The 17,019-nt window shown below is 41.2% G+C and overlaps 1 protein-coding gene across 4 annotated transcripts; it reads left to right on the forward strand.

The window, feature by feature from the left end:
• The first annotated feature begins 371 nt into the window (after nt 1-371).
• Nucleotides 372-15,515, forward strand: akap11 (A-kinase anchoring protein 11). 4 transcript variants are annotated; one of them, XM_088382279.1, is made up of 13 exons: nt 372-575; nt 1,739-1,825; nt 2,168-2,278; nt 2,369-2,422; nt 2,811-2,942; nt 3,052-3,310; nt 3,476-7,586; nt 8,091-8,219; nt 8,702-8,812; nt 9,217-9,303; nt 11,296-11,342; nt 12,514-12,713; nt 12,968-15,515. In XM_088382279.1, exons 2-13 carry the CDS (start codon nt 1,763-1,765, stop codon nt 13,145-13,147), a joined length of 5,484 nt encoding a protein of 1,827 aa, XP_088238405.1. In that variant the 5' UTR covers nt 372-575; nt 1,739-1,762; the 3' UTR covers nt 13,148-15,515. The 4 variants fall into 4 exon arrangements, with proteins under 4 accessions (XP_088238405.1, XP_088238406.1, XP_088238407.1 ...); XM_088382280.1 differs by having other exon boundaries at nt 9,220-9,303; XM_088382281.1 differs by lacking the exon at nt 8,702-8,812 and having other exon boundaries at nt 373-575.
• The last annotated feature ends 1,504 nt before the right edge of the window (nt 15,516-17,019 follow it).

Genomic DNA, 17,019 nt, shown 5'->3' on the forward strand with positions numbered 1-17,019 from the left:
CAGATTTTTGTGGTCAAGGGTCACATTTATTTATTTATTTATTTTAAATAAACAGATGAATTAAAAATAAATCTGTATGTTATATTACTCATAGCAAAGTGATCATTATTTTTATAAAATGTCATTATAATGAATAAATAATGACAAAGTTGTTAAAACTAAAATTATTTTACGTATTAATACTGACCGTGTGGATTAATTGCTCCATTTATCGGCCTTCGATTGACGATGTCTCAGACGCAGTTCTGCGCAGGGAATGGGGAGTTCAGTTGCGTTTAAAGAACTCTGTAAAAGTGATCCTCACATGACTTTTCCGTTCATTATGTAAAAAAAAAAAAAACGTCGATGTCACGTTTCATATATTTATTGCAATTCAACCTTGTGTCACTTTATGATGCTAAAATAATTTCACTAGTCTCATAAGGGTGAACTCTGCCGGCGACGTTTCATTCGTGTTGGCCTTCAAGGGGAAGTCTTCAAAAATACCGAACTCATATTCTGTTTTCAAATGTTGCACAGTGGTTAGCGTCGGTGCTGCAGAGCTGGTAGTCTGACAACATCACCGAGCTGCAGAGGTAAACTACATGTTTGCATGATCATGGCGATATTTTTCACATCGTCGCTATCGTTTATGTCTTTGCTGACTCGTCTGCGATGACGCTCGTCTTCTCACAAGTTGCTAGTTGTGGCGTTGGGGTGACATCACTGCGCTCGCTAGCTGCGGCCTATTATTATCATCCCTGCTAACTCACTTGATTGACAGCCTGTCAACCACCAAGATGGACCCGATTATTTTATTTTTTAAATGTACTTTGTTTGTAATGTGTATATAGCATATGACAGCTATTTAGCAATGCAAGGTTTTCAAGCGATAGTGAAACAACATCAGCATCCACAGTCAGTATGAGGCCAGGGTGTAACAACCTTCCTTTACATATTTATGAGAAGCTTATTAAATTAACTGGAAATTCACATCCGTCCAGTTTACGCAGACTCACACTTTGCATAGTCAGGTTTTTTTTTTCCAATCACCAGTTAGCAAGGAGAAAAAAAATAGTTTCCCATCCGATCACAAGATGCAGCAATATTTCTTTTTAAATAACTTGCGTGCTGTTGATGGAGTATCAACAAAAATATTCTCAACCATTTTTGCCTATATTTAACAAGCTCTGATCTTTATATAAAATATTTATTTGTCAACTAAGCCGAAACATTTTAGTCGCTCTGTATTTGCTTTCAAAACACACAATGCATAAAATTAATAATTACAACTATAATTCGGAGCTGTCACAAACAATTATTTTGCTAGTCGACTAAGCACCAAATGCAGTTTGCGATATATATGATATATACGATAAATATTGATATATATTATATAAATTGGGGCATCTTGCACCAGTAAGCTGCTCTTAAAATAACCAGAATTCGCTTACAGCTTTGTCAATGTCCAAATTAATAATAAAGACAATTAAGACAATAGTACATTCAACTTTGCAGCTTGTACCATTATTCCTGAAATATTTATAAATAATGGAACAAATTAATTTGAAGGTAATACTGCAGCCCCCAAAAAATAGGTTGTAAATGTATATTGCATTTAAAAATGAAACCAAAAATCAATTCTAACTTCAAACACGTCATTACATATTTCTTCTTAAAATATGTAATGATGTTAGAATTGATTCACATCACATCTTCAGGATATTTTCATCCTCCAAAGGACACTTTTTATTTGCAGGTGAGCAGCCCTCCCCTGGTCGCCATGGATGCTTGTGCGCGTATTCGGGGAGCCCCACTGAAGTCCAAGGCCTTTGTCAGAAAAGAGGTGAGGGACCAGAATTTATGCCATTTTTCAGGGGGGCAAATGACTTTATGAAAACTGGCAGGCTTTCAACATTTTAAGATGCCCTTAAATGTAGGCCTTACACAATCAGGATTTTAGAGCTTATCGTTAATCAGTGAGTTAAAAAAAAAACAGAAACAAAAAGACTGACCAATCCATCCAGTCAATTTAAACAACCTGTTTATTTACTGTACAGTTGACCCAGGCTATTTTCTGTGAAATAAATCCTGCCAACACACTATATCAGGACTTGGTAACTACTACTTGTGTTCTGTTCTTTCACCATTTGACATCTTAACCACGACCGTCCACTTATGTGTGCAGACTGTGCGTGACAATGGAGCGCAGTTTGTCAAGAGCCTCTTGCGAAGCAAAAAAGATCTTTGCAGTATCAACCTGGACCTCCCATCCAGCGACAGCATAAGATTTACAGAGGTTTGTCTCATGCAAGCATGCAGTTATAGCACATGCAGAACATTTAAATGCTCTGAGCTAATATGAACCATTTTATTTGTGTTCTTTCAGATTCATTTTGTCTGTCTACCTGGTCAGAGTGAAGGCGACGATGCTGTGGATCAGGTACTTTTATACTTTCTTACAATTGGTAACTCACATTGCCTGTCCAAGCCATCTTTTTTCAGAAGTCGGCCTAATTCACAAGTCACACCACACACTGGCACGTATGATGTCATCCACCAAATATTTGCAAAACGTTGTTCGGTTGTTGGCGATATTAAGATCATTGTGGTAAATATTATATTACCCATCTATCTTAAACTGTCAGACACTAACAACTGATATCAAAGCAGAACAAAATGTTGTGTGATTCTGTTGTGACTCTGATGAAGCAATTTCACATGTCTATGAAAGGGAGCTACTGGTTGAGATGTTGCGTAATCGGGATAACTGTTTGCACATGACAGTCAATAGATCTATTGTGCAACTATGTGTTTTGTCCTTCTTTTAGGCCTTGGCATCCCTTCCCGCTGGCCTGTGCGAGATGCTCAGAACCTTCCACATTCACGGCCTAAGAAATAATGAAGTTCAGTTGCTCAGAGAATCTCCTAGACTGGCAGAGCACAGGGACACTAGGCCTCAAGTAGGTTGAAAAAAAATGGTCACTGCATGCAAAATAGCCAAATCCAGTACCAGTCCCCTTTTAAACTTAGAAAACACTTTTATTTTCCCCTGAAACCTTCAACATGAAGTGTTGGGTAAAGGCCGTGTGTGTGCTACGTCACAACCCTGGTGTCAGTGGGCAACCTCCAGCCAGCGTCACATCGTTGACAGGCCTTCTTGGGTGCTACGTTGCCGGCGTCCGCTACGCTCTGGAGTTGCAAAGCATCCACAGGGGCGAGGCGGGGCAGTCGGAGGACGACGACACCAACCAGTCCATCTCGTCCATCGAAGATGACTTTGTCACTGCGCTGGAGAATCTCGAGGAGGATGAAATGGGAGAGAACCCCTGTAAGGTTTAATGCTTAAGAAGCCCTTTTAGATAGAGATGGATGTGATCTTAGCAGCTGATAGAAAATGGAAGTTGATTGAAAACCTTGGTGTAATAGCGGATTAATCTTACGTTTTGTTTTTCTTTTTTCTTTTATCTCGTCTGACTGCTGTGGCCACCTGAAGCTTATCGCCCTTCCAAAAGACATGATGTGGCATCACAGACAGTGCCCGCCCACAAGAGACGAAAAGAACTATCAGGTTCCCGCATAATAACAAGTTCATCTTCAAAAAAAATTGCAGCCAAGCACAAGCCGGGCCCAGAGGTTTCTGTCACAGTGCAGAGGTGTTCAGGTATGGATACCCAATGGACTTACTGCAGTCCTGGAGCTCGTCTGTCCTCATCAACGGTTGAAAACAGTGAATCCGAAGAATCTGACTGCTCCAGCCCAAGCCCTATCATTTTCCTGGATGAGGTGGGCTACCAAAAGAGCTTGCTGGCCAAGCTGGATATCCCTCAGGTGCCAGGAGGTCCCAGAGAGAGGGTGGAAGACTCTGACTCTGAAGTGAGTGAATTCTTTGACAGCTTTGACCAATTTGATGACCTGGACGACTTCAGTTCAGAGAGTGGCACTCTGACGCTTCCAATGGATAATCAAAGTGGGACAACCACACACGTTAAAACCACGGAATCTAGTACTGGTGGTTCCACTTCCAAATACGTATCCCAAGGCTACTCAACAAAGGGAATGTATCCTCACTGCTTTGATCAACCAATTCTCCCGGCTAATGTGAAAAAACCCACTCCTCTTAAACCAGGCTCCCCCTACGGACCTCAGTCCGACATGGCTGACTCTCCACGGCCAGTACAGAGTCCCTCTGAGGACAACGGTGGTCCACTCTTCAGTCCCATCAGCTCCTCTGCCTTTATTCCTCTGGTAGATTCAAGTGGGGTGCTGGAATATTTCTGGAAAAGAAGTGAGGATGGGAGCGACAGCACAGAGTTAAGGAAACCTCAAGATCTCTGCTCGTTGTATAAGACCTACTCGGACTTTGCCAGCAGTCTCTCGAAAGAAATTCTTGGATCTGTCTGCGGGTACCAATCCGCAATAGACATTAATGACAACAAGAATCTGAGTTGTGTTTGCCACAAGGAATTCACCAACCCCTCAGGCTACACAATGAGGCTGTCAGAAATCCAGGAGACTGTAACGGTGGCCAAGCTGCAGAAGACATCCCAGTCTCTGAAGGATGGTATTCAGCGGTTTGCTGCTGACCTTGTCGATATGAGCCTGGGCAGTGCTTTGCGGGACCTTCAAAAAGGCGTGTCTACTTGCACCACCACGTTGTGTCACCTAGCTGCGAGACTCACCTCCTCAGTATTTCAGATGGCCTTTCATGAGATTGGCATGCGGCAGGCCTATGTGTTGAAAGAGCGAGCGGTGAATGGCTTAGCAAATTTCCTGGTTGGGGAGGCGGTATCTGGTGCGTTGAAAGACTTCTTGACTGTAAAAAAGCAGATCTTCCATAGCACAGTTACGCAGTTTGCAGCAGATTTAGCTGAAGAGCTGATATTCGAAGGTATTATGGAGGTGTGTCAGTTCTCTCACCCGTCGACCCCTCTAACCTCCAGTGATTGGTTTTTTGGCCAGGAGAACGTGGAAGAAGAAGAGGAGGAGGAGATTGTTACTTCCTATGCTTCAGACTTGTCCGAGTCGGTTATCCAAGAGGCGTTCATCGAGCTCTCTCAGGCTGAAATTGCCTTTACTAGCCAAGCAGCCATCAGTGTTTCTCCAGACAACATCTGTTACGTTAGTTCTGAGAATTTGAGTGCCCACACCAGCAGCACTTTTGCTAACCAGCAGCTTTCCAATGCAACCTCAGTAGATGCTCCAATGACCTTGGGAGACAGTGGCCCCTGCAAAGTAAAGGATGCTCTTTTCACTGTGTCAGGCATGGCCAGCTGCATCCCCGTTCCCCAAGCTGGAAAAGCTATCTCCTGTCTAAAAGATTCTGAAGACCATCATGGTTCCAGCCTAACAGATACCTCACAGTGTAGCCCTAAAATAATTTCCTCAAATAACACTACATGTATGCAAAGTCACATCTGCAGCCAAGAAACTCAAACCACCACCTCTGCAAAAGTCTGCTCCCATCAAAAGTCACAATTTCAAAACTTCTCTGTTAACATGGTGGACACGCTAGTGACTGAAGCTTGTGAGCTTGTAAGCTCTTCTAAAGTGAAGAAAAGTTTTGATGACTGCGCTGGTTTCCTTTCAAAGACAGTCCTTAGTCAAAGGGACACTTTGCATGTGCCAAATACAGAGAAGGTTGGACAAAAGAAGATGTCTCACCCCGGGGATGACGCATCTCCAAACTCGGTTAAAAAACCTGGTCGAACACCTGGCACTCCTCCATCTACCCCCCAGCAGCCAAGTGAAGTATCCAAGGAGAAACAAATCAAGCAGTTCTCCAAGAAATTAAAAAGCAAGTTGGCCAAAGAATTTTCCCCAGCTACACCTCCTCCAACTCCACACTATCACCCTGAGACTGGCCCTGGTCCAACGGAAAACAGCCCAGAGGCAGACAAGACCGAGTTTATGTTAAAATTGATGAGATCTCTTTCCGAAGAGGTAGATGGTAATGGGGATGAGGAGGAGGAAGAATTGCCAGAAGACCCGAGTCTAAGTGGCACCAACAAATCAGTTGAGTCAGAAGGTCTACCACAGGAAGTGAGACAATTGTCCTCTCGCAGGCTTTCCAGCAAGGAAGCTCTCCATTATGCAGAGCAGTTGGCTTGTCACATAGTTTCAATGGCAACGGAGATAGACACTCTGGGAGCCGGTGATGAAGTTGGGGAACCCAGCGTTATGGACGAGAGAAGACGTGACAGTGTGGCTCATTTCTCAGAGAAAACTTTGAACACCTTGTGGGTGTATGCAGGGGAGGTGGCTGGGGAAGTCATCAATGATGTGAAGAAGATGGTGAGCTCTGTCCAACAGTGCTCATATCATGGTTCTCCCAGAAGAAGTGTTGATCGTCCTCGATCAGCCTGTTTGCATCACCACCAACATAACTCTCTTCCTGGCACAGATCAGAACAGGGACTGGAGGGTCGAAAGGGTGGCTGAGCAATGGTCCACCAATCTGCTATCTTCTGTTTTTCGCTCACCTGCCTCAATGTCAAGTAGTTCCAGCTCAGGATTGTCCTCGACATACCCCAGCTGCGAAAGTGTGACCGACGAATACGCCGGCTATCTCATTAGGGTGCTAAAGAAGGAGGGAGGCAGTCGGGAGTTAGTCCTCGATCAGTATGCTAGTCGTCTGGCCTACCGGTCAATCAAACAAGGTTTAGCTCATGCTAGTCGCAAGGTTAAGCAGAGATCTTCTAGCTCCCGCCTTCGTCCCTCGAAGTCGTTACCAGATGAATGGATGTCATCGGGTAGTGAGGTCTCACCTGCCATGGTGGACTCAGTCGTTTGTCCTTCTTGTGAGGACGTACAGTGTTGCAGAGAAAAACAGGGACACAAAGACTGCTTTGATTTGGTGAACTTTGCAGAATCTTTGGCATACAATATCACTTGTGATGTCACACAAACGCTTCGTCTATCATCTGGACGCCTCCCAAAGTCTCTCACTGACTCTTGTCTTTATAAGAAATCCAAACTTGAAAACATGACAGAGAGCCTGATTAGGAACTCGTTCTCCTGTCCTCTACTTTCCAAGGACAATAAGGCTAGACATTACCACAGCACTGGAAGCTTAGTTGATCCTGGCCTCAACAATAAGATGATGCAGGTCATCGAGCACTACGCAAGAAAAATTGTTAATGACACTCTAAAGATGAGCCTGGCTTCAGTAGGGCATTCATCCCAAGATCATCAGAGGATTCCTGACGCAGACCGACACTCACACACCCAAAAGCTGTCTGAAGGCATTGCCCCCGGTCCCACAGATGGACCGAAGACCTGCCATTATTGTCAAGCCTTGGAGTGTCCCTACTGCACCAAACTTAGTCGGCATCACCACCAGAAGAGGAGAAAGTGCCCAGAGTATCAGACTAGGCCAGAGCGTGTCCCTGGGCTGGAGATTCCTAAAATCCATATTGACCTGGAACACAGGTCGGCGTTTGCAGAGCAGATGGTGTCTTTGGCAATGGAGAAGGCAAAGCGCGAGTTGAGCAACACAAGCCTTAACGCAGACAGTGGTATCGGCCATGATGGAACCAGCTACGCTGAGAGCCTCACTGCTGAGATCATGACTTCTGCACTTCATGTCTGCCAATCAGCCAGTGTCAGGTACGAACGACAAGACTGAATTTGTATGCACCAAGAATTTGGTAACTCGGATGATAGATTTTGAAGAATAAGTTTGTTGGTAGAAATGTGTTTATGTTTATATGTGTATGGAATGTTCTCCAAGTCGAAGCACAAAATTAATATGATGTTTCTAACAGCGTCACTTTCCTCAAAAAAAGCAAATAAATAAATAGTGCAATTTGAATATTTATGAAAAGAGCAGTGTGGGCAGTAGAGGTCACAAACTTAAGTTATTGTTGTTTTTCATTAATTACCTGGATTTTTTTAAGGAGGATATTTTTTTTATAATTGAGCACCCTCATTTTGTGTTTTGTTGTCAACGTTACTACCATCCAGCACTTCTTTTCCTACGTCACATTTTTCCAGAACTCATGGTAAAATAATTCATATTAATCAATAATTTCCCTAGAGATTAATAAAGCATTTATCTACCTTGACATTTATGTTTTGATGCCTTCTCAATTTGCTATGTTTTGCATGCAGCTCTCAGGGCAGGGAAGCCACAGAGTCCACTGTATCCCAGCAGTTGAGTGTCGGGGACGACAGTGTGGGCAGCTGGTCCAACCTTAGCTTCGAAGATGACAACAGCAGCTTCCTACACCTCAGTGACAGGTATACATCCTGAAAGATGTATATTCTAAAGTATGGTTAGCATAGATTTGTCTGTCAACCCATCATTGTATTAAATGGTGAATTGAAAATTGGGATACGCACTCAACATTTTAACAAAAGGCTTCATCTTGGTCCAGATTTTTTTATTTTTTTTCCCCAAACAGAAAAGGGTGTTTTCCCTCTTCGAGCTCAAAATCTTATATATAGTTTTGCTTGGACTTTGCTGTACCATTTCCTGTTATTTAACTAAAATTATTCAATTATATTGGAACATTTTAACATATATGTGGTCTAAGATCTAAAAGATTTCATGTAGCTGTAGTTATCATGCATTTATGTATCTCAAAGCAAATGTGGTTTTAGATGGGGTGGGGGGACTGCAATGTCTGTAAATTCCAGAGAGATTTTGGGATCAGGTCAATCTTGATTATTCGTCCTTTGACATGTTCTCACACCAGTTGCCAATTTTTTTTTGTCAAAAGGATCTCTATGGAAGCAAACCTGACAATGAGATCCTTTCCCAAGATATCGAAGGAACACAGTGTCTTGACTGTCAAGGAGGCTGAGTTAATGTATCATAATATTTTCAAAAGGTGTGTCTAAAGGAGTGCTTTTGTCTCTTCAGGCACTGTTTCTGCAGGAACAAAGTCCACCACCGTGTGTGATTCATTAGACTCCCTTTAAAAGCCTGTTGTGACCATTTCCGCTTAGCAGATGAAAGGAAAAATAGAATTCATCCTCAAAGGGTGTTGGAGCATGATGATAAACTAAATCAAAATGTTCCCACCATGTCATCCAGTCTAACGACATGAATAAAATACAGTATGTAGCTTAATTGAAGCAGTTTTAATTAAAGTAGCCACTCTAACTACACAGATTATTTTTTATTTAAGCAACTAACATAATATTCTTGAAATAATGAGGATTATAATACAACCCGTCTTGAGATTGTCAATAGCCTTATGACAGTGGTACATCACTGGCCTCTTCTCTCTAGCAGCAATGGGAACAGCAGCAGCTGGAGCAGTCTTGGCTTGGAGGGGGAGCCTTTTGAAGAACACATGTCATCCTCGCCTTCAGACAGGTCAGTAACCATCAAATAGTCGTATTTAGATTTAGCAATTCCTGCAAAAAAGGAATTAACACAGTGACTTGCTCTGTAATATTACTCTGATATTTACAAAGGGAGGAAAAAAGAATGTGAACCCCTTTGGAATTTAAATTTCTGCACAAGGTCTTATCAATCTACTACCCCACAAATAATTAAATATATACCTGCACTCTGACAGTCGGGAATACTGTAAGCTATAAACATATACAGTATTTGTAATTGTTCCCACTTGTCTCTATTTGCTCATAAAAAAAAAAAAGAGTCTAGATTTTTCCGCTGTGTCTTTGCCTGAGGGCTACAACAACAAGATATGATTAATGTCGCCTATTAGAGGAGAATGTTAGCAAAATATTTTTCTGTTGGTGCATCACAACCCAGAAATAGACCGGTGGCAAACGAATGGAAAAAATAGCGCGAGTCACCCACAGATACTTGAACAACCTCAGTGGCCTGGATTTGACAGTTTGCAGCTCAGCATTATTTTTCTAAAAAGGGAATCCCTCGCTTGGTGTTTTGATGATGTTTGTAGACAACACCAAAATAGCTCTTGGGTGTTTCCCCTTTTTTGGTTTAGTGTGGACTATTTTTATACTCATCAACCCTTCACACCCTTTGGATTGAGGTATTAGGCTAAGAGTCAAGTCACCACAGGATCATAGATGTTTTTGTCATAGCTTTGTGATTGCCATAATTTGATCTTCCTTTTCACATCGTCATTTCTTTAGCACTTTAAGCACACATGGAATTCCCGCAAAACAGAGCAGTTTTAGAGAGTGTCGGATGTTAAACCTTTCCAGGCTGAAAGCCGTATTTCTTTTCCTACAGCCCAGTTATGCATCTGATACAACCTCAGAAACCATGAAGAATGTACTTTGATTCCTCGTTTCAATTTTGAAAGGGGCTTTCGACTAGTCACCCTTCGAAACTCATCCCAAGTCAATTGTAATTTGGTGTTTTTGCATGAGCACTTCCCCATCTCTTCAACTATTGACAGACTCGCTGACAGTTTGATTGCATACTGCAGTGACATTCTCACGCAAGGAAGGCTTTCCTTTTACATATTGCACATCGTGGCCATTGCACATTGTTTTTTTTCCCCACTTGCAATTTCCGACATAATAGACAGATGTCTTTCCCTTGGAACTAGCTCCAGATGTTACTTGATTTGTTTCTGGTAACTAAAGCCAGTTGGGTAGTCGTCTGCAGCCATACCCCAACAATGGAACCTTCTTTTGAGCTTTTCTTTTTGGTGCTTTTAGGCCAAATATAAGCTCAACGGTGCCCGTTGGGAATTTCAAAAATGTCGTAGCTGACTATCAGCTGAGTGAACACGTGTTGAAGTAGCTACTGTGTGATTTTAGAAGCGTCTTTTAAATTGCTTTGTATTCAGTTGCCTGACAGTCAAAGCAAACAATTTTCTGTTTCGACCTAATCACGCTTTGCTTAGATCATTGCTGTTTGACTGCTAAACGTTTGTGTATTGTCAACTGTTTAATTTTAATGCTAAAAAAAATGCCAGAAACAACAGAGAAGTACCGTAATTTTTGGACTATAAGCGCACCGGGCGATAAGCTGCACCAGCTAAAACTCGTGATTCTGGGTTCAAAATTTGCAACAAAAAATTTAGTCTGAAATTTACGGTAAGTGCTCCTTTTGTGTGTCCCTTGATCTGTTCCAAAAACTCAAAAGAAGTACCAATACAAATATGCATACAACAAAACCTCTCTCTCCCCATATTTTGAACCAGCGTAGTCACATTGTAATGAGTCTCATTATTTGGTAAGTCCAAGCCTGTTTGAAATCTCTTTCTCTGACACAATGAGTGGTTTGAAGATTTTCAGAATTGAGAAACCGTCTTCTTCCTCCTAAACATGACCATAACTTAAGTAAACAGGAAGCGTACTGGAAAAATGTTGCACTCTCAATGGTAACCAGTTTGCAATCTCATTGTAACTTTTCCAACAGTGACCATACAGAGGACAAAGAAACTGAGGTCAAAGAGGAATCCAGTGGTAAGTCCCCTCTTCATCCACTTCATTCATTCAAACATTAGTCATTGTGCCATAAAAGCAGCACTGATAAATGAATGGGCCAAGTGCTTCTAATTTGAGTCTAGTCTACTCTCAGCGTTCATTGACATCCGCATTGACTCGATCTGGGCTGTGTACGTCAGCCTGCCATGCTGTCTGTGTGTGTCATAGCAGGGGATTTTGCCACCCCCGTAGTACAAGTCAGACACACTGACGTTCGTTCATTCATCGTCTACGCACTCCTCTCACACATGATTATAATGTCTACGCGTCCTCCAAATTGATGGGGTCTGTCTCGTCTTTTGAATACAGACCCCCGGAGAGCCTACGTTTGGAGTCGGAAAATGTTCTTCCAATAACATTTGCAAGATGTTGCTTCCTTCTGCTTGTGCAATCCAAATGCTTCTGTTATTTTTTGAAGTGTCTTATATTCTTTTGCCTTTAAATGTTGTTTTGAAACTATTTGAAGTAGAGTGAGTTACCTACTGTATGAAATGCACTGAGAAAGCACTCGCTGGTGATAGCGTGAGCAAGGCAATAAGAAAAACGATTTAAAAAAAAAAAAAGATCAAATGAAATTCGTAGCAAATTTTGGAAATGACGATGCGACGTCTCATTTATATTTATGATTAAAAAAAATTATACACAAAATAAGGAGCAGATTAATTGCATTTCCATGCCTGGATTTCTGAACATTTCGAGTTACCTCTTAAGTTTCTAACTTAAGGTTCCATTTTATTTCTTAAAGATTGACTCTCCCTTAAATAGTTAACCGCTCAAGTCTATTTAAAATCTTCCATGGAAAAACACAAGTGCATACAGTTGAAGATGACCGTCAGTTCTCAAATAAATGAAAAAAAAAATCAAGTCATTCCACGTGTTGTAAACAGGTTCTCTGAACAGTAATAAAGATGATCTGGTCTTAGGTCATGAGGTGACGGTGTCGAATGATGAGCAATTTATAAGACTTTGACGTGGTTGCACCGCACTGATGCATGCATCATTTCTTCCATTCTGCCTTCTTTCCTGCCATTTTGTTACTTTTCTCAGATCCCCCTAATATCCAACTTTTCATTTTAAACCTCACTTTAATGTGACGGGTAAATATTAATGAACTGCATTTATAAATTTCTGATGTTTCATCTTATTGCAGGAACTCTGTGTGTGGACACAACACAGGTCCAAGCCTCCAGGACTCTGTTGATGATCCTGAACTCGGACATCCGCAAACTCAGACGGAGCCCTCAACACGTGACCCTCGACACCCAGCTGAGGAGCTTGCTGCAGTGGCTGGCGGCCTCCATTGCCGGCGTCCCCATGATCCAACTGAGTCCCGACAAGGAGCTCCAGCAGGTAACAAAGATAGGTTATGAAAAACTGGTTTTCAATTATTTCTACCCCCCAAGTAAAGCAGCTAATGCTTACCTGATGTATTTTTAGAGCAGCAGTGTTGTGCATCCTGCCAAAAAAACATCATGGCAAAAATATTGCAATTTCAATTCTCGCAAATCCCCAGAGCCTCCCCAGTTCCTGATTTTTCTATTAGTACGTTTGCAAACACAAAGTATTTGACTCTCAGTGAAGTGAAATTGTTGGTGTGGTTTCAGCTGCCGGCTGTGGTCCAAAGGCTGCGTGAGAGGAAGTGGAGGGTGGGAGACCTGCTTCACTTCCTGTTGCGTTACTGTGAAGAGAGCCAAGCTCAGCCTCAGCCCAGAGATGAGACCCCCCAGTCGGGAAGAGAGTCTCACCGTGTTCCCCTCTTCAAGTGGCTGCTAGAGCACACCTAAAATATCTAGATCGTGTTCCTCTGAGTAAACCGCTCCCAACGCCGTTTTCCACCAGAGGGCGCTGTCAGAGCTGATTGCGCGCCTGACACGTATGACGTATTATTTCGCCACCGTTTGATTGTTCCAGTATCCTTGCACGTGTTGATCTAGCAAACGATCTCACACTTTCCTAAAACGGAAGGCGAAGGACCCATCCCGTTTGTTCCTGGCGCAGCCATTTGCAACCGAGAGCGAACAAGCCTAATGTGTGTTTTTGTTTGGGGATCCCCATGGCTGCCAGACCCCATGAGGTCATCACATCCACAGCTCACCTTGGCTGCATTGGTGTTTCCACATGTGACAGGAACACACGCAAACTACAGGAACACCACACCCTTACATTATCAGTGTAGGAGGCATCTTGAAAACCTGTATTTCTTTCCATGAAGTATTTCTATTGTTGTTACTTCCTCCACGCCCTTTATTTGAAACATTTACCCTCGTTCACATAGAACTACCACAAAAAAATGCCTCCGAATTGATCTGCCACTCTGCCTTTCATACATAAGCAGCTGCTTTCACTACAATAGGGCAAGAGAAGTTGGTTTACACGCGGACGCCATCAATGTTCAAGATGCATAAATGATCATGCCTCAGTTACTGCTACCTCCAAAGGTGACATTTGACCTGTTAACTTTGTTTCCATACAGCAACAGGGAACAAAAATGCGAAGGTTTCTCCACCTATATTCGAATTGAATCTTAAAATATGTGGCTTGCCTTGCAACAATCACCATTAGGGCTGGGCATCACTCCATTCCTTGATTATTATTTATATGGGAGAATCTCGAAGTTGAGACTAAATGGCCAAAGCGACTTCTTGACAGTCATGTTCAGATTTCTTTAGACCGCAAACAATTTTAGACTTAAGATAGCACTCGCTTAAACTTCAGATGGGCCTCAACAGTATTTAGATGACAGACTTATGCTGGAAGTTCTTTAAACAGACATATAACTTTCTTTTGATAGCAAACGTGGAAGCTTATGATGATGGTCAAGGCTTCATTTAGATTACAAACCTGCTCCTGTTAAGACTAGTTGAGACTCCTTTAAGTTAAGATGGAATCAAATGCTTACGTTCATGTAGTGCACAATTAATTCATTCCACACACTGAGTTCTAAGGATCAATCAAAAATGTAATTGATTATTCCCATCCCCAGTGTGAATTGTGTTTACCAGGTTAATCAGTATGTAAAGAGTATTTTTCCCCCCCAAGGCCATAAGATTAAATAAGTCATTCGTGGCTTTAATAATGCCAAATTTACCTCAGAGTGGGTCATCCATGTTGTGTCCTAATCGTGGAAGGTCTATTGACGCAGATAACGTGGATCTTAACCACACACACAGGATGAATAGATAAGTCATATCACGGAGGGACGACCACAACTTCCCCGAGTGATTCCATCTGCTTGCACAGCCACAGCCGAACCACTTAGAAGCACTTTTGATGACAAGGATGGGCAACCTGTGGCCCGTGGGCCTTATATGCCCCCCACCCCAGAGCATTTGATATGGCCCACGTGCAATTATAAAAACAGGTAAAACCTCACAAAGTCCCAAATCATTTAACCAACACGTCGCTGTCAGGCAGAATCCTCTTCTTAACTGATACTTTAAGGAAATAATTTAACAAACATTGTATAGTGAAAGTGAGCAAATTAATTTCGACATTTTAATTATTTTAAAGAAAGGCAGGCCTATGAGAGTACTGACTAATAGTATTATGTTGTGCAAAAATGTGAACTTGATCAAATTTGTACACAAGAGATTTCTGCCGGACAGCGAAGACATATTTCCAATATATACATTTGTTGGAGACACTGTAATATAAGCCTTGCTTTGCATCTGTCGTTTCGTCGTCACGTGCATGGCTCGAGCTATTCTTTTGAAAGCGCCTGAAGTTCCTGCTTCAACTCTATAGGCTGCTGACCAAAATGGTCTTTTTTTTTTTTAAGTATATCAATCTAAAACTGTCTTTGTTTACGCCAAAAATATAACACAAAATGCACTATAAAAAATACACTGTATTTACTATGAAGATGGTGTGAAGTATTATAAATTAAGCTTGCAGTAAGGCTGAGTCAAAAGGAATCTATAAGAAATTGTGAAAACAGAATATCTGTGTACAAAGTTATTCCCTTAATATTCCAGCTTGTGTTTGTGCTTGCTGGAGGCTAGATGTGCACCTGCAAAATTTTGTTAAATAGCTGCTGCTGTTGTAATCCACTGTGTACTCCCCCCGCCCAACACGCACCCACACACAAAGTCTGTATTTACTCCAGCTTACTTGTTAAGTTCTGCCAAATAAAGATATTTAATAAGTTATAAATTATGTGTATATGAATAATATATATACGTAGTATGTATGTGTATATATATATAGTGTATATATATATATATATATATATAATATACGTACGTATGTGTGTGCATATATATATATGTGTATACATGTGTGTGTATACATGTATATGTATAATACATATATGTATGTATATATAAAATATATATATTTATGTGTACATATATATACACACATACACACATTGAGTGCGGTAAAGAGTTCTCTCTGTGTGACAATTCTGAATAGTGAATTCACATTTGTAAGCTTGACATCAGTGTTTTATTTAAAAAAAAAAAACAGACAATAAAGCTCTTATGTGGCAATTGTTTTGCTTTTATTTATCAAACGGATAAAATCACAGGGATGTGTGTGTGTGTATATATATATCTATATATCTATATATATAGATATATATATAGATATATATATTCACAGGGATGTGTGTGTGTGTGTGTGTGTGTGTGTGTGTGTGTGTGTGTGTGTATATATGTATATATATATATATGTGGGTATATATATATATGTACTCTAAGGGTTAATAAAAGAGAATAGTTGAATGCTATCAAATAGTTGGCAATTAATCCATCAAGGTGTTAAAATTGATTAACCACATTCATGCCAAGTTTTAACTGCCAACATGAACCCAACTGAATCTAAAAATAATCTTGTCGGGAATGTGTTTGTGAAGTGGTTTATTGCAAAGCTTGTTGTTGCTTGTCATTCCAAAGCCACTACACTTAACATTGGTGCACTGCTGTCAAGTATGCTGTAATTGCATGTAAAAGTATGTCGATGAGAAAGTTGTCTGCCCGACAGGTGCCAAAACAAATGGAAGGCTTGTGATCTTATATCAAAGATGGTCTCAACAACAGACAGCAACAACATGTCAGTTGCTGTGTAATTTGACAACTAGAATTACCGTACGACGTGTAAAAAGCTAACGCTCATAAAGGGAAGTGTCTGTTTGACAAAGTGGGAAGGGAGACAGAAACAGGAAGAAAAAGAAAAAGAATGACTACAAGGTAGAAACGGTAAATTGCAGACTACCTCGGGATGATACAACAGGCGAGGAATGTGTCTGACAAATAATTTAAATGGTGACACAGAAGGCACACTGTCAAGCTCCATCCCACACATAGTAATAAAATTGGAACTGTATTAAGAGCAAGGCACTGATTTATTTTTTTTCTTACTGTAACTGCATACATGAGATATTGATTTAAAAATGAAATTCCACAGTTAAAAGTGTTTGAATAGACACTTAACATTTTTTATGCACTCCAAAAATCTGTGCAACAACACTTCTTTCAGTGCATCCTCATTATACACTAAAACTCAAATTAAAGTTTTTTTTTTTGCATAGACTTTGAGTCTCCTTCCAACATTCCATAAAGTACAATAACATGCAGTGACTGGCTACTATGGTAGGTGTATACAGGTGTGACACAATGCTTGGGGGTTCTGATCTAAAAGTCCCCCCCCCCAAAAT

This window comes from Syngnathus floridae, chromosome 8 (assembly GCF_059516105.1).
Source record: "Syngnathus floridae isolate MCC-2025c chromosome 8, RoL_Sflo_1.0, whole genome shotgun sequence".
Taxonomy (NCBI): domain Eukaryota; kingdom Metazoa; phylum Chordata; class Actinopteri; order Syngnathiformes; family Syngnathidae; genus Syngnathus; species Syngnathus floridae.

Bases quoted from the DNA above. Each gene is read 5' to 3' on its own strand.
- akap11 (XM_088382279.1), top strand. From the start codon at position 1,763: ATGGATGCTTGTGCGCGTATTCGGGGAGCCCCACTGAAGTCCAAGGCC. The intron at 1,826-2,167 runs GTGAGGGACCAG...TTATGTGTGCAG, and splicing joins AGGCCTTTGTCAGAAAAGAG to ACTGTGCGTGACAATGGAGC. The intron at 12,714-12,967 runs GTAACAAAGATA...GTGTGGTTTCAG, and splicing joins CCGACAAGGAGCTCCAGCAG to CTGCCGGCTGTGGTCCAAAG.